Source organism: Budorcas taxicolor, chromosome 23, assembly GCF_023091745.1.
Source record: "Budorcas taxicolor isolate Tak-1 chromosome 23, Takin1.1, whole genome shotgun sequence".
Lineage (NCBI taxonomy): Eukaryota > Metazoa > Chordata > Mammalia > Artiodactyla > Bovidae > Budorcas > Budorcas taxicolor.
Window position 1 is genome coordinate 20333989 of NC_068932.1, and position 17973 is coordinate 20351961.

General features: G+C 38.7%; 1 protein-coding gene across 3 annotated transcripts in view; it reads left to right on the top strand.

The window, feature by feature from the left end:
* The first annotated feature begins 38 nt into the window (after positions 1–38).
* CUTC (cutC copper transporter) overlaps positions 39–17973 on the top strand; it is a 33039-nt gene continuing 15104 nt past the window's right edge. For 2 of the 3 annotated variants that reach the window (XM_052660849.1, XM_052660848.1), the window contains exons 1-6: positions 39–223; positions 3922–3993; positions 10216–10275; positions 13601–13810; positions 14478–14513; positions 17258–17391. In XM_052660849.1, the coding sequence (XP_052516809.1) occupies positions 163–223; positions 3922–3993; positions 10216–10275; positions 13601–13810; positions 14478–14513; positions 17258–17391 (573 nt within the window). In that variant the 5' untranslated portion in view covers positions 39–162. The remainder of the gene's footprint in view (positions 224–3921; positions 3994–10215; positions 10276–13600; positions 13811–14477; positions 14514–17257; positions 17392–17973) is intronic. The other variant, XM_052660850.1, reaches the window with a different exon arrangement.

The following is a 17973-nucleotide window of genomic DNA, read 5'->3' on the forward strand; positions in this document are numbered from 1 at the left end:
CCTGCGCCAGTTTCTGGGCTTTCGCGGGGGCTGCTGGGGCGTGGACGTCGGGGACGCGCAGGATGCGCGCAGCTGGGAGGACGCGCCTGTCTGGTCGCGCGCGTTGGAACCCGGACTCTTTGAGTGGAAACCGAAGAAGCGCGAGGGACGAACGCGTGGAGCATGAAGAGGCAGGGGGCCTCCTCCGAGCGGAAGCGGGCGCGGATACCATCCGGGAAGGCGGGTGCGGAAGGTGGCGGGGTGTGGCGGTGGCCGACTTTGCCGCAGGGTGCGGGCCGGGCCGGGTCGGGCGTGGATTAATCGCGATTTCCCTGGAAGTACTTTCTCCTGCTCCTCACAAACACCCCACTGTGAGGCGTAATCTGTTATTCGGCTTTAAACATGTGAAATCTGAGGGGCTGATGGCGAGAGTGGCCCGGCTCTGGAGCCAGATAGGTGTGTAGGTTCGAATCCCGGCGCCCCCACCTCTCGTGCGACCGTGTTCAAGTTGGTTAACTTCTTTCAGCCTCGCGTTTCCCATTGCCACACGAGGATACTGGTACCCTCTCACGGCAGCGCTGGATCAGTGTCTGACCTGGAGGGACCGCTTAATAACCTATAGCTGCTGCGGCGGGGATAGGGGTTGTCCCTAAAGCCACACCGCTCCGAAGTGGCTAAGCTTGGCTGCCCCAAGCTGCAACAGGATCGGCTGGCATGGCAGGTGCTAGGGAATTTGCCAGGTCCCTCCTCCGGAAACTTGGTTCCTCCAAACTAGCGGTTCTGAAACTTTGATCGCAGGACGCCTTGACTCTCCTAAAATTATTGAGAACCTCAAAGACCTTTTATTTATATAGGTTAAATTTATTGATATTGGACATGTTAGAAATTAAAACAGGACTTTTAAAAAGAAAGGGCTTCCCTTGTGGTTCAGCAGGTAAAGAATCCTCCTGCAATGCGAGAGACCTGGGTTCGACACCTGGGTTGGGAAGGTCCCCTGGCAAAGGGAACGGCTACCCACTCCCGTATTCTGGCCTGGATAAGTCCATGGGGGTCTCAAAGCGTCAGATAACGACTGAGCGACTTTCTTTCTTTCACGAACAGCCCATTACATGTTGACACTTTATGAAAAAAAAATTCACTATTTTCCTAAGCAAACAAAAAATAGAATAGTACCAAATGTTTTATATTTTTGCAGATCTCTTTAATGTCTGGCGTAATGGAATTCTCATTAGGAATGGAGTGCTTTTGCATTCAGTGTGACAGGTAGCCTCTCGAAAACTCCACTCTGCCTGTGAAAGAATGAGAGTGAAAAAGGCAACTAAAATCTTGGTATTGTTACGAAAACAGTTTTCACTGTACAGACTCTGAAAGTGTCTTAGAGGCCCTTAGTCCAGACTTAACTGGACAGCTACACTGAGAACTGCTGCTCCAAACAAATCTCTTTGATCCCTTCAAATAACTTCCTATTTTAGGACAACTGCCTTACTCTTTTCTTTTTGTCATAGCCTTTTATGTGCATCCTTACTCTCTTCTGGCCAAGATCTTTTTTTTTTTTCTTTTTTGGCCACAGCCTGCAGCTTATGGGATTTTAGTCTCCTAACCAGGGATCCAACTTGAGGCCCTGGCGTTGAAAGCCCAGAGTCTCAACCACTGGTACATGCTCAGTCGCTCAATGGTGTCTGACCCTATCCACTCCATGGGCTGTGCCCCACCAGGCTCCTCTGTCCATGGGATTTCCTGGCAAGAATACTGGTGTGGGTTGCCATTTCCTATTGTGGGGATCTTCCCTACCCAGGGATTGAACCCACATCTTCTGCATTGGCAGGCGGATTTTTTACCACTGAGCCTCCTGGGAAGCCCCTTAACTACTGGACTGCTGGGGAATTCCCGCCAAGATCTTGTCTTGTGTGAGGGAAATAGCACCCTACAGCACTGTTCAGTTAGATTGATCTAACAGCTGATGTGGGTGAACTGTCAGGAAACCCATGGAATTAATGCAGTGCTCTTGGCTAAGAGCATAGCCAACATTTGGCCCTTTCAGAGTTTCAGGCTGATAGTCTCTTAAATAAATGAGACATTTGCAGTTTGGTGTTAGGGAATGATAGATTTTTGTTTTTCAAATTGAAAGTTGATTTTAAAAAACTATAAAAGCGGCATTAGGTAAAAAAAAAAAAAAAACAAGCAGTAAAGAAAAGTAAAAAGAGGAAAGTAAAAGTAATTTTAAATACTACCACCTAGAAGTAACAATTACCAGCATATGCTGAACATTCCTCTAGATATTACTGCATGAAGTATGCATTCATTATTCTTAATTTTTTTAAGAAAAGTATGTGCTTACAGAAAACATTCAAAACTGTTTTCATCACACTCTTTAGTGTAAATGCATGAATGTTTATGAATTTATAATCATTCAGTTCAGTTCAGTGGCTTAGTTGTGTCTGACTCTGCAACCACATGGACTGCAGCACGCTAGACTTCCCTGTCTAGCACCGACTCCCTGAGCTTGCTCAAACTCATATCCATTGAGTCAGTGATACCATCCAACCATCTCATCCTCTGTCATCCCCTTCTCCTGCCTTCAGTCTTTCACCATCAGGGTCTTTTCAAATGAGTCAGTTCTTTGCATCAGGTGGTCAAAGTACTGGAGCTTCAGCTTCAGCATCAGTCCTTCCAATGAATATTCAGTACTGCTTTCCTTTAGGATTGACTGGTTGGATCTCCTTGCAGTCCAAGGGACTCTCAGGAGTCTTCTCCAACACCACAGTTCAAAAGCATCAATTTTTGGCACTTAGCTTTCTTTATGGTCCAACTCTCAAATCCATGTAATCATTCAGCCTTTAGTAAATTTTTGTATGTCTGTTCTGTACTATGAGCTATGTACTATAAGCACACTAGACAGTGTGCTTACTGTAATAAAGATTTCTCTCATAAAGACCTTACTTAGGAACTTGGTTCAAGTAAGAATGACCAGGCACCTATCTACATAAATAATGATGAGAAAACAACGTTTTAAAGAGGAACGTTTGGATTATAAAGAGTTATCTGAACTCAAAAAAGGGAGACACAGTTTTCTACCTGGGGAGAGAGAAGTATCGTGGAAATGTGATATGACTTGAACCTTGGAAGATTTTAGTGTTCAAAGATAGAGCTGGAAGCACTGTGGATTGAAGAGCTAACTAGGAGCAGGAATGGGGATCAGGGAGAACTGGAGACATGTAGAGGAAATAATGTATAGTTAATTAATGACAACTAATACTTCCTGTACAATTAGTAGGTACTATTTACTTTACATGAATTATCTCATCCTCTTTACTCTGATGTAAGTATTAAAACCTACTTTGGGGCTTCCCTGTTAGTTCAGTTGGTAAAGAATCCACCTGCAAGGCAGGAGACCGCAGTTCAATTCTTGGCTCAGGAAGATCCACTGGAGAAGGTATAGGCTACCCACTCCAGTATTCTTGGGCTTCCCTTGTGGCTCAGCTGGTAAAGAATCTTCCTGCAGGGCAGGAGACCTGGGTTCAATCCCTGGGTTGAGAAGATCCCCTGAAGAAGGGAAAGGCTACCTACTCCAGTATTCTGGCCTGGAGAATTCCATGGACTGTATAGTCCATGGGGCCACAAAGAGTCAGACATGACTGAGAAACTTTCAACCAAAAAAACTCAGTTTTGGGGAAAACTTAGGCTAAGTAACTGGTCTAGAATCACATATTAACGAATTTGTTAATATCCCTGCTCTTAAGCATATATACCTTATAAAGAAATTTAAATGGATTCTGCAGGCATCGATATTATTTCATTGCATGCATGGACCCTAGTGTACTTAACCTAGTTACCTATTACTAGACATTTGGATTTTGGCAGCAAAATGTAAAATATTTGTGTTTGGCTTGGTCTGGATGGAAAGTACGCTCATGCAGTTTCATCGTTCTCCATGTATTTTAGGAGCAGCAAATGGGTTTCTCATGGAAGTGTGTGTTGATTCAGTGGAATCAGCTGTAAATGCAGAAAGAGGAGGTAAGAGAAATTACGGAATGAATGGCAGTTGGCAGTCCATTAAGAGTTTGAAAATGAATCCTGTGAACTGAACTTGAGAACCTTTGTGATCTCTAAAAACAACCAACCAACTAGAAAACCTACTGATCTTCTAGTCTTACTTCCCCAGTAGATTACATTTTGACCTAAGTGTCCATGATAGTGATTACGAACCTACTTTTTTAAAAAATTGAATTTAGCAAAGATACAATTTTTTCCAAGCCATTAATTTTAGAGATTTGATGTTTTCTTCATTGTCAAGACTTATCATTACCTCTTTTTTTTTTTTGAATGTTATATATCTTACCTCAAGGATTCTTTTGCACCCTAACTTGCTTTAATAAGAAGCATAGAAATTCCCATCATCTCAGCATCAGAAAAATTTTTAGACTTCATTATGCAAAATTTCAAACATACGAAAATAGAATATTATAATGAATCACCACTTACCCATCAGCTTTAATTATTTTCAGTACATGGCCAGTCTTTCAGTTGAATCAGAGGTGAGCAGACTTTTTCGTAAAGAGCAAGACAGTATATATTTCGACCTTGCTGGCTACATTGGTCATTGGTCTCTGTCATATATACTTTTTTCTGGTCATGCTACAGGGTTTACAGAGTCTTCATTTTCCTCGCAAGGGACTGAACCTGTGCCCTTAGCAGTAAAAGAGTGGGAGTCCTGACCAAAGGACCACCAGAGAATTCCCACTTGTTAGTTTTTTTAAATAATCCTTTGAAAGGGTAAAAACCATTCTTAATTTGTCAGTTAAAAAGAATGAAGTACTGGTCAGTCTGCAACACAGATAAATCTTGAAACACTATTCTAAATGGAAAAAAGTCAAAAAATACCACGTATTATATGATTCAACTTATTTGAAATGTCCAGAATAGGCTAATTTTTTATAGACTGAAAGATTTGTGGTTGCCAAGGATTGAGGAGCCCTGGGGAGAAGAGAAAATGACTGCTTAAAGGGTATGAGGTTTCTTTTGGGGGTGATGAAAATGTTCTAAAATTGCATAATGGTGATAGTTGCCAAATATTGTAAGCATGATAAAAACCGTTGAATTATACACTTTAAATGGGCAAACTGTATGATATGTGTGTTTTTCTTAAATACATAAAAAATTTTAAACTTGTATGCTTTAACAAAAACAAGCTTGCAAGCCTTTGGCCTCCAGACCATCTGATCTATATTCCTACCTTTCTTACCCCATCCCCAAATTATTTTGAAGCAAATCCCAGACATTATGTCATTTCATAATCAAGTATTTCAGTATCCCTAAAAGATAAAGTATCCCTGAAAACCACAATCACAGAAAACTAACCAGTCTGATCACATGGACCACAGCCTTGTCTAACTCAGTGAAACTATGACCCATGCCATGTAGGACCACCCAAGAAGGACAGGTCATAGTGAAGAGTTCTGACAAAATGTGGTCCACTGAAGAAGGGAATGGCAAACCACTTCAATATTCTTGTCTTGAGAACCCCATGAACAGTATGAAGAGCCAAAAAGATAGGACACTGAAAGATGGACTCCCCAGGTCGGTAGGTGCCCAGTAAAATACTGGAGATCAGTGGAAATAACTCCAGAAAGAATGAAGAGATGTAGCCAAAGCAGTACCACCCAGTTATGGATGTGACCGGTGATGGAAGTAAAGTCCAATGCTGTAAAGAGCAATATTGCATAGGAACGTAGAATGCTAGATCCACGAATCAAGGCAAATTGGAAGTGTTAAACAGGAGATGGAAAGAGTAAAAATCGACATTTTAGGAATGAGCAAACTAAAAGGGACTGGAATGAGTGAATTTAACTCAGATGACCATTATACCTACTACTGTGGATAAGAATCTCTTAGAAGAAATGGAAAAAAAAAAAAAAGAATCTCTTAGAAGAAATGGAGTAGCCATCATGGTCAACAAAAAGGTCCAAAATGAGTACTTGGATGCAGTCTCAAAAACAACAGAATTATCTCTGTTCATTTCCAAGACAAACCATTCAGTATCACAGTAATCCAAGTCTATGCCCCAACCAGTAATGCTGAAGAAGCTGAAGCTGAACGGTTCTCTGAAGACCTACAAGACCTTCTAGAACTAACACCCAAAAAAGATGTCCTTTTCATTATAGGGATCTGGAATGCAAAAGTAGGAAGTCAAGAAATAGCTGGAATAACAGGCAAATTTGGCCTTGGAGTACAGATTGAGCAGGGCAGAGGCTAGTAGAGTTTTGCCAAGAGAATGCACTGGTCATAGCAAACACCCTCTTCCAACAACACAAGAGAAGACTCTACACATGGACATCACCAGATGGTCAATACCGAAATCAGGTTGATTATATTCTTTGCAGCCAAAGATGGAGAAGCTCTATACGGTCAGCAAAAACAAGACCGGGACCTAACTGTGGCTCAGATCACAAATTCCTGATTGCCAAATTCAGACGTAAAATGAATAAAGGAGGGAAAACGAGTAGACCATTCAGGTATGACCTAAATTAAATCCCTTATGATTATACAAATAGATTCAAGGGATTAGATCTGATAGAGTGTACCTGAAGAACTATGGACGGAGGTTTGTGACACTGTACAGGAGGCAGGGATCAAGACCATTCCCAAGAAAAAGAAATACAAAAAGGCAAAATGGTTGTCTGAGGAGGCCTTACAAATAGCTGTGAAAAGAAGAGAAATGAAAGGCAAAGGAGAAAAGGAAAGATACGCTCATTTGAATGCAGAGTTCCAAAGAATAGCAAGGAGAGAGAAGAAAGGCTTCCTCAGCGATCAATGCAAAGAAATAGAAGAAAACAATAGAATAGGAAAGACTAGCAATCTCTTCAAGAAAATTAGAGATACCAAGGGAACATTTCATGCAAAGTTGGGCACAATAAAGGACAGAAATGGTATGGACCTAACAGAAACAGAAGATATTAAGAAGAGGTGGCAAGAATACAGAGAAGAGGTATACAAGAAAGATCTTCACAACCCAGATAATCACGATGGAATGATCACTCGCCTAGAGCTAGACATTCTGGAATGTGAGGTCAAGTGGGCCTTAGGAAGCATCACTACAAAGAAAGCTAGTGGAGGTGATGGAATTCCAGTTGAGCTATTTCAAATCCTAAAAGATAATGCTGTGAAAGTGCTGCACTCAATATGCCAGCAAATTTGGAAAACTCAGCAGTGGCCACAGGACTGGAAAAGGTCAGTTTTCATTCCAATCCCAAAGAAAGGCAATGCCAAAGAATGCTCAAACTACCACACAGTTGTACCCATCTCACACGCTAGTAAAGTAATGCTCAAAATTCTCCAGGCCCGGCTGGAACAGTATGTGAACTATGAACTTCCAGATGTTCAAGCTGGATTTAGAAAAGGTAGAGGAACCAGAGATCAAATTGCCAACGTCTGTTGGATCATCAAAAAAGCAAGAGAGTTCCAGAAAAATATCTGCTTTATTGACTATGCCAAAGCCTTTGACTGTGTGGATCACAACAAACTGGAAAATTCTGAAAGAGATGGGAATATCAGACCGCCTGACCTGCCTCCTGAAAAAATCTGTATCCAGGTCAGGAAGCAACAGTTAGAACTGGACATGGAACAACAGACTGGTTCCAAATCAGGAAAGGAGTACATCAGGGCTGTATATTGCTTATTTACCAATAAGCAATTTAACTTATATGCAGAGTACATCATGAGAAATGCTGGGCTGGATGAAGCACAAGGTGGAATCAAGATTGCTGGGAGAAATATCAATAACCTTAGATATGCAGATGACACCACCCTTATGGCAGAAAGCAAAGAAGAACTAAAGAGCCTCTTGATGAAAGTGAAGGAGGAGAGTTTTAAAAAGTTGGCTTAAAACTCAACATTCAGAAAACTAAGATCATGGCATCTGGTCCCATCACTTCATGTCAAATAGATGAAGAAGCAATGGAGACAGTGAGAGAGTTTATTTTGGGGGGCTCCAGAATCACTGCAGATGGTGACTGCAGCCATGAAATTAAAAGATGCTTGTTCCTTGGAAGAAAAGTTATGACCAACCTAATCAGCATATTAAAAAGCAGAGACATTACTTTGCCAACAAAGGTCCATCTAGTCAAATCTATGATTTTTCCAGTAGTCACGTATGGATGTGAGAATTGGACTATAAAGAAAGCTGAGCACTGAAGAATTGATGCTTTTGAACTGTGGTGTTGGAGAAGACTCTTAAGAGTCCCTTGGACTGCAAGGAGATCCAACCAGCCCATCCTAAAGGAAATCAGTCTTGAATATTCATTGGAAGGACTGATGCTGAAGCTGAAACTCCAATACTTTGGCCACCTCATGCAAAGAACTGTCTCACTGGAAAAGACCCTGATGCTGGGAAAGATTGAAGACGGTTGGAGAAGGGGACGACAGAGGATGAGATGATTGGATGGCATCACCAACTCGATGGACAGGAGTTCGAGTAAACTCTGGGAGTTGGTGATGGACAGGGAGGGCTGGGGTGCTGCAGTTCATGGGATTGCAAAGAGTTTGACCCAACTGAGTGATTGAACTGAACTGAAAAGGTAAAGCCTTTTAAAAAAATAGAATAATAACCACAATATCAGTAACATATCTCTAAAAATAATATTTCTTAATAGCATCTAAAATACCCAATTAGTTTTCAGATTTCCCCAACTGGCTCACACAGTTTTATTTTGTTTTATTTTACAGTTCTTGGAATCAAGATAGAAACATGTCATTTGTTTATGTCTGTTTCAATCTGTTTCCCTTTTTGCTTTCTTTAATTCTTCTTTCTACAGTTTGTTAAACTGATTTTCATCTTTTTTTTCATCTTATAAAGTATTCCATATTCTACATTTTGCTGACTGTATATGTAGTGTTATTTATTATATTCCTCTGACCCCTGCATTTCCTGTAAAATTTTAGTTAACCTAAAGGCTTAATTAGATTCAGATTTGAGTTTTTTATAACACTACTTTATAGATGGGCTTTTCTGTTGACTCATTGGTAAAGAACTCACCTGCCAATGGAAAAGACCCTGGTTCAGTCCCTGGATCAGGAAGATCCCTTGGAGAAGAAAGCGGCAACACACTCCAGTATTCTTTCCTGGAGAATTCCATGGACAGAGAAGCCTGGAGAGCTACAGTCCATGGGGTCTCAAAAGAGTGAAACACAATTTAGCGACTGAAAATAACAGACTTAGTAGATAATGGCATATTCCCTGTTGTATCTCATCAGGGGATATAACATCCTAGTTTTTTCGGTTTTTATGATACTAAGGTTGATCAGTGGATTCAGATATTATCAGCCTGATCCACCTGGTTTTCCTACCAGCTTTCACCTAATAATTTTAGCAATGCTTATTTTAGTAGGGTTTGTAAAATGGTGCTATGTTATGTCTAACATTTATTTTTCATTTATTAGCAGTATGCTTCTATAAAGAACTTTCCCTCACCAACTGCTTTGTTATACTGAGGTTCAGTTTGTATAAGAAAGGATAAGTGCTTGCTGCTTTTTCCTTGTTTGCTGATTTTGGGGATGATGTGTTCTCTATCCTCCAGTGTATTCTTGTTTTATCATTACAAGCCTAGATGTAGACATATTTGACGTGTTTGAATCCAGCATAGTCGTTGTTGTTGTTGATGCTCAAAATGTCTTTGTGATGATGCTTATTAGCCAGTAGGAGCCTCTTCAAGCTGGCTTCTGAGACCTTTTGACGTGATGCTGCTATAGTCTGATAGTTCTTTTGCTTTCAGCATTTTCTTTTTTTTTAAAATTATCCTGATTTAAGCTACTTAAAAGTAACTTGTGCTGTTTTAAAGCTTAGAATAATAAAGACTCTGTTGGAAAAGATCACTGTTTTTTATAGTCAATGAAGAATTAGCATTCCACTGTAGTCAGTCCAGAAATTTCTTTATTCTAAGTCACTTTCTTATATGTAGAGAGGCCACCCTATAATAAAAAAAGAAACCTAGCTTAACTTGAATTAACTGTTAAATTTGACTTATCAGTAACATAATGTGGGTTGGAGAATATAGTTGGGTTTAAAAGTAGAATTTTAGTCTAGTTCTATCATTTGATTTCTTTCACTTTCTAAGACTCTTTGTTCCTCTATTTAGAAAAAAAATATTTCTGTTTAATACTTTTGAGTAATGCTTTTCAAATTTTTTCTTAGTTTTTAAATGAAAAAAAATTCTTGTGCTGAGCAGTGCTTTTTTATTACAGGTGCTGGTCGCATAGAGTTATGTTCTGGCTTGTTGGAAGGAGGAACCACACCCAGCATGGGTAAGTGTCCATTTTTTAGGATTTCCTCATAGGAGTTTACAGAGCCTAGAGACAATTGATAATCTGTTATTGGGATCTTTTACTCAAGTTACTAACATGTTAACTGTGCCATGAATATTGTATCAGAAATGTTTCTAGTTGCAGATAAACCTGTCAGTTGTAAATGTGATCAAATAGATATTTTCTTCCCTTTAGGTATCAAAAAGTTGAGATTAAATTACTATTAGTTTTGGATCCTATGCTCTGCAGGCTGTCAGGGACCCTGATTTTCTTACCTTTTCCATTCTGGCATCCTTGGTATCCTGGCTTTTGTCTTCATTTCTCCCCTCCTACTTGTGCTGTTGTCATACATTTTGCTTTTGCATATGTTAAAACTCCACACTTCATTGTGATTATTTTTGTTTGAAGACTCAGTTACACTATAAAGAGTAAAAAAATAACACAGTCATATATTTAGTCATGTGTAGTTACCATTTCTGGTGCTCTTCCTTTGTATAGATCTGGATTTCTGTCTGGTTTCATTTTCTTTCTGCCTGAAGTAATTCTTTTAACATTTTTTGTAGTACAAGTGTGCTAGTAATGAATTCTTTCAGCTTTTGTATATCTGAAAACATCTTTCCCCATTTTTTGAAAGATATTTTTGCTGAGTGTAGAATTCTAGGTTGATAGTTTTATTCTTTCAGGACTTTAGAGATGCTTCTCCAGCTGTCTTCTTGCCTATATTGTTTCTGACAGGAAATCTATCATCCAAACCTTTGTTCTTTTCTGTGTAATTTGTCTCTTTTCTCTGGTTGCTTTTAAGGTTTTTTCCCTTTCTTCTTGGTTTTGAACATTTGATTGTGATGTCCCTGAGTGTAATTTTCTTCATGTTTCTTGGACATGTGCATTTATACTTTTCATCACACTTGGAAATTTTTCAACATTTAATGTCCTCCACTCCCTTCTTCAAAGACTTCAACTAACTTAAATAAGGCTGCTTAAAGTTGTTCCACAACTACTCTTAAAAAAATTTTTTTTCTCTGTTTCATTTTCTATAAATCTTCCTTTGTTTTCAAGTGTACTGATCTTTTCTCTGCGGTATTTAATTGCTGTTAATCCTAGCTACTATATTTTTCATCTCACATATCATAGTTCTTATCACTAGATATTTGAATTTATTGTTATATCTCTTGTCCCTTTTAAACTTTTTTGAACATATAGAATAAGGTTGCTGCTGCTGCTGCTAAGTTGTGTCAGTCGTGTCCGACTGTGCGACCCCATAGACGGCAGCCCACCAGGCTCTACTGTTCCTGGGATTCTCCAGGCAAGAACACTGGAGTGGGTTGCCATTTCCTTCTCCAGTGCATGAAAGTGAAAAGTGAAAGTGAAGTTGCTCAATTGTGTCCGACTCAGCGACCCCATGGACTGCAGCCTACCAGGCTCCTCCATCCGTGGGATTTTCCAGGCAAGAGTACTGGAGTATAGATTAAGGTTACAATAGCTTTTTTAATGCCTTGGCTACTAATTCTAACATATGTATCAGTTTTGATTGGTTTTGTTTGATTGATTTTTACCTCATGATCCATCTTGTTTTCCTACCTGATAGTTTTCATTGTGTGTAAGACATTATGAATTTTACTTTGTTGGCTACTAGATATTTTTGTATTCCTATGAATATTCTTGAGCAGTTAGGTTACTTGGAAACAGTTTGTTCCTTCTGGGTAATGTTTTTAAAATTTGTTAAGTGGGTCTGGAACAGTGGTCAGTCTAGAGTTCATTATTCCCCACTACTGAAGCAAGACCCTTTCTGCACTCTACCCAGTGCCCCATGAATCTGAAAATTTTCTTGTCTGGCTGGTGGGAGCAGGCATTATTCCTGGTCTAGTATGAACAACAGGCAGTATTGCTTCTGATTTTTTTCAGTGGATCATTCCCTGGCTTTGTGTAGTTTCCTTGCATGCATACATCAGTTGGTACTCAGCTGAGTATTAGTGAGAAGTGGGGTCAGGTGGGGAGGGTCTCTCCTGACCTCCCTATGTTGTGGCCGGGAAAAATCTCAAGGTAGTAATCCGGGTAATTAGAGCTTACCTTATTTGTTTTCCATCTTTAAGGGATCATTATCCTTTGTTGCAAACCATTGTTTGATGTTTTGTCTTTTTTTTTTTAATAAGTGGAAGGGTAAATCCAGTTCCTTTTGCTCTGTCTTGGTCAAAAGCAGAAGTCCCTATATGAATTTTTGACCTCTTTATTTTATTCTGAGATGGATGATAGCATTATTTATTATAAAAGGTTTATGTATGCAATGGCCTTTTAGTGACTCTTCTCACGAAAATAAAGGAGGGCAGTCCCTGGCCATTCTATGAAATACCTAGAACATATCTGTAATTTGAGTGCAGTCTGTTTTTTGCAACAGCAGTCATGCATGATGGACTTGGTGGATGGGCCAAGCCAGCAATAATATGCCCATCACCAGTCATTGCAGAATTGGGGTTCTTGTAGCAAGGAAAAATAAGTAAATTCATATTAGGTAAACACTCATGGTGCCTGCCACAGATCTTATACCATTGAGAGTTTCTGAACTAGTCACAAATCGTGTCAGATTTGGTTATTTTTATTCATGAATTTCCCAAGCAAGAATACTGGAGTGGATTGCCATTTCCTACTCCAGCGGATCATCCTGACCCAGGGATTGAAGCTTCATCTCCTGTGTCTCCTACATTGCAGGTGGATTCTTTACCCAGTGAGCCAACAGGGAAGCTGTCATTTTTGTTCATAGATCGCCTGTTAGCATCACAAATAAGTGCAGCATTGCTCCCTTTTACATATCTCTTATTTAAAAAGGCTTTACTAAATATCTTCGTCTAGTAGGAATCATAAACTTTAAAACTATGTAACCATCTGTATAGCAGGTTTTAAATAGAGATGTAATCATTGCGAAGGAGAAACCAGATCTTAGGGAATACATTGGCAAAACATAGAGCCTGGTAGCTGTTACACTTTTAAATGTCACATTCCAGTAAAAGAATTTTTGTTAAGCACAACAAAAAAATTTTTAAAGCATAACTGAACAGTGCTTTTAAAATGCAGTAACTTCTGTTTTCTAAATTGCTGTTTTTACCCTTGACTTTTTTATTATGCAAATTTCTACTATAGGTACATTTTTCTTAGTGTCTCCTTTTTCCTTTAGGTCATCTTTCTATGGTTTTTACTCCATCAACTCTTCTGTTCCTTGTAGAAGTGATAACACCAGAGCAAATGTAAAAGACCAATACCGTAATATTTTATTGACTTCCTTAAGCTTTTAGCTTACATTTGACTTTTAATTAGTCTGTTCCCTCTCTTATAGGTGTCCTTCAAGTAGTGAAGCAGTATGTCCAGATCCCAGTTTTTGTGATGATTCGGCCACGTGGAGGTGATTTTTTATATTCAGATCGTGAAGTTGAGGTGATGAAGGCTGACATTCGTCTTGCCAAGCTTTATGGTGCTGATGGTTTGGTATTTGGGGCATTGACTGAAGATGGACACATTGACAAAGAACTGTGCATGTCCCTTGTGGGTAAGAATTTGTATCAGAGACCAAAAAGCCCCTAATGATGATTGCATTGAATAGTCCCTATACAGAAAAATGCAATCACAGAGCTGGCTTTTCATTCACACCTGCAGGCACTGATACTCACCTGTTTTAAACACTATTATTTAGATGTTTTAGGTAGACAGTATGTGCTACAGAAACCCCCTGACTCAGATCCAATAGATTGGATTATGCTACTGTTCCTATAGGGCTTAAGGGGAATTTACCTTGATCTCTTTAATCATAGCAGCAAAAACTTTAAAACCTGTTACAGTTGGTAAGGATGAGGAGACATGGAGAACACAGAGGCAAAGTATTTATATTACTAGGCCAGAGTATTTCCTAAAGATTTTCAGAGGAGTCAGGGATAGATGTAGTGCTATCCTTACAGTTGCCAGATTGTATAATTTTCATTTGGTGCCTCTAAGGGGTGGGTGACAGTTTTTTAAAATATGAAAGTTAGAGATTAATGGAAACACAGGATTATTAAATTTGGAAGACTACCATTTTTTAAATTATTATTATTTTAGCTCACTGTCTTCACTTAGGAAAAGAAAGTATAAAAAAAGTCCTGTCTAACATGGAGAGTTCTATAAATAGTAATCAGTGATTATCTCTTCATTCATGTTGTTATGTTATTTTCTTTTTATAGCTCTTTGCCGTCCTCTGCCAGTCACTTTCCACCGAGGTGAGTCATTTCCATTTTAGAAGTTCTGTTGAACAGTGTCAGTTCTCTCATCTCACCAAATGCCACAACCTTTTCATGAAACACAATTCTATAGTGTTACCAATTGGTTTTTTTTATACCTGTCGTGGAACTAACAGTTGTAAATTTAGAAATGCACAATTTCTAGAAAATATGAAGCCTTAGTTATGAAAAGTTGTTAAAGGTAGAAGGTGCTGGTGGTGGAATATAATAGAGGGAAAGAGTAAACATTGCCTGCAAGTGTGTATACTTGTCACAGAATTCCAAGCAAGAATCTTGAGATTTATTTTTGTTGCATCGCCTCAGGTCATGTGCAGTCTCAAAAAGAATAAGTCACTGGGGCCAATGGAAATAAAATGTACTGCCTGGCTTAAACCAGATAAGACCATTCTGGAGGTCGGAGTGAGGTCAACTTTCCCAAATTCGTGGGCAGAAAGGGGCTGGATTTCCAATGAAGAATTGGATAATATTAGGAAGAGGAGAGAAAAAAATAGGTGCTGGATAGTCAGTGAACAGACGTTCACCATAGTGCACAAAACTATTTTACGTTATTGATAGCTTGTCTACTTGAGAATGATTTCTAAAAAGTGTCTAATAATTTTATATAAAAATACTTCCTATCTCTAAATCAGGCAGTTACAGTTCCCATACATTTTTGCTTAGCATTGGTAAAATGGAGGAACAAGTGCAAATTTTGCCTTTAAGGCACTGCTATTGCACATGAAAAGAAAAGAAAAATCTTCAGTCAATTTTCTTTTTATTTGATTATATGCATGAGAAATTACTGAATGTCTTTCTGTCCTTTTGAGTAATTGTCCAAAGATTAAGATGAGAGTGGACACCACCATTTGTATCCATTTATAGAAATTAGACATGAAACATTTGTCATCCTTGTTAATTTGTGAAATGAATGATAACACCAGAAAACTGTTTTCTTGACTTACTGTTTCGCAGTGTTTCTTATAAACTAGCAATAACTAAAACATGTTAGATTGCTTAAAAGTCAGAACTTTGAAGCTAGCCAAAAACAAAAAGTTTTAAAATATGAAGTCATTTAAATAAGTAAATATTTATCTGAAAAGTATAGAGTTTAAAATTTGATATGATAAATAATTCAAAATAAACCCACCATATAGAATATATTTTTCTTTTCTTAAACTATGAAAATCATTTTAGAGTTCTGTTCTTTTCCTCCTTCAATAAATTTAATGAAAATACTTCCATATTTTTTAATTGTTATATTGTCCTGGATTCCATATTTTTCTCACTTGTATGTTTAATACAGTAAGTCTCCTACATATGAACCTTCAAGTTATGAACTTTCAAAGATGGGACCATGCATTTTGCATGTCTAATCATGTCAGTTCATCCACATGTCTAGCATACATTGTCACCTGTGTGCATTCTCTGTAGGTGACTGTGCCTTTGTGTACTTTACTGTACAGTACTGTATAGAGTACAGTGATACAGTATCTTTATTTCAAGCCCAGGATGTCTGGAAGTACGTGTAAAGGCAGCAGTGATAGGTATTGTAAACCTGTTACAGTACAGTCCAGTATAGCTGATTATGTTTGTTAGTTGGGTACTGAGACTAACTTTGTTAGATATAGGAACAAAGTGGACTGACTTACACTCTTGGAATGGAACTCATTCGTATGTAGGGGCTTACTATAATATGATAGTATAATCACTGTGAGAAGGTACTGCCACCAAAAAAACGAAAATCCTCTGTGGTAGATTTCGGTGCCTACATACATTAAAGGGCGAAAGGAAGGGGTTTACCACCTAATCCACCATAGACCAGCACTTGGTATCAGGTAGCAGCACAGAGAGTCAAAGCAGAAGTCGTTTTGTTTGGGGTTCCTAGTGCCAGTTTCCTTAATGAAGAGGAGAGAGGTCTCTTAGAAAGTAGGATGGAATTGAAATGGATAGAGTCTGTCGTAAACAACTATCTTTATACTATGAATCTTGAAAACATGGGGTAAAACGGATTAGAATAAAATATTAGTCAATAAAGAGAATATGAACCAAGGCTTTTCTAGAACTGATGAGTGTAAAGTTTTCATTCTGCTTGTGCAGTTTCTTTGAACCCTTAGAACAGACTTTCCCAAATGTGAGTCACTTGTCTGTCACATTTACAATTTGACCATATCCAAGGACTACTTGTGCAAATTTATTTTTAAAATCTTAAGTAAATTTATTTTAAAGAGAAACTAATGAAAAAAATGGAAGCTTTTCACTTCTAATCTGCATTTAAGTAAATGCATCTGTTCATATGTGTACCATCTAAAATGATCCTACAGGGACTTCACTGGTGGTCCAGTGGCTAAAAGTCCATGCTCCCAATGCAGGGTACCTGGGTTCTATCCCTGGTCAGGGAACTAGATCCAATATACTGCAGCTAAGACCCAGCACAGCCCAATAAGTAAATTAAATAAATATGTTTTAAAAATAAAATGATCCTGGTACCACTAGTGGCATGCTGACTCTGGTATATTGGTAAACTGTTTCTCAGGAAAAAAGAGCCTTGATTTATAACATTTGTTGATTTCTGTGATTTGAATACTTCCACCTTGATTGATTTCAAGCTGGCAATGGGTTAATAATCATGGTTGCAAAAGCCAGGACAAGCTAGGTCTAGCATACCACTGTGGGTATACTGTATTTTGGAAAGCACTGTATTAGAGAGATCTGTTCAGAATTCAAGTCAGTTTTATTTATTTCAGCCTTTGACATGGTTCATGATCCAGTGGCAGCTCTAGAGACCCTCTTAACTTTGGGATTTGAACGAGTATTAACCAGTGGATGTGACAGTTCAGCCCTAGAAGGACTACCCCTAATAAAGCGACTCATAGATCAGGTACACATGATTTCTTTCCTTTCTTCCTAAGAGTCTGTTGTGGTTACTTCTGATATTCTATTGTTTGGAGAGGTTGTGAAACTACATATTAACTAACTTTGTGGGTTACTCTGTAGCAAGCAGGCAGTAACATAACTTTCATTTCTTTCACATAGCATTTTTAGTAACTAAGGCTCTTAACCTCAAATTATAGACAGTGATTAAACAGCTGATCTACTTTGGATAACTGCCGCGAATTTTACCTTTTTCTGCCATCATCATTGCATAATTTAAGCTTCTTACTGTCGACCTGTGTATACTCAGGGGTTCTTGCATGAAATTTGAGAAAATTATCATTTGGAGGTGAATTCTAAAACTAAAACTAGGACTTCCTTGGTAGTCCAGTGGTTAAGACTCCACACTAATAATGCAGGGGGCATGGGTTCCATCCCTGGTCAGGGAACTAAGATCCTCTATGCCACAGAGTACAGCCAAAAAGAAAAATTCTAGAGCTATTCTTCTCTCATCTCTCCCCAACTATCAAGATAGGAAATACGTTTATCTCTTATGTGATTTCCTCTTGTGAGTTTGGATCATTTGTAG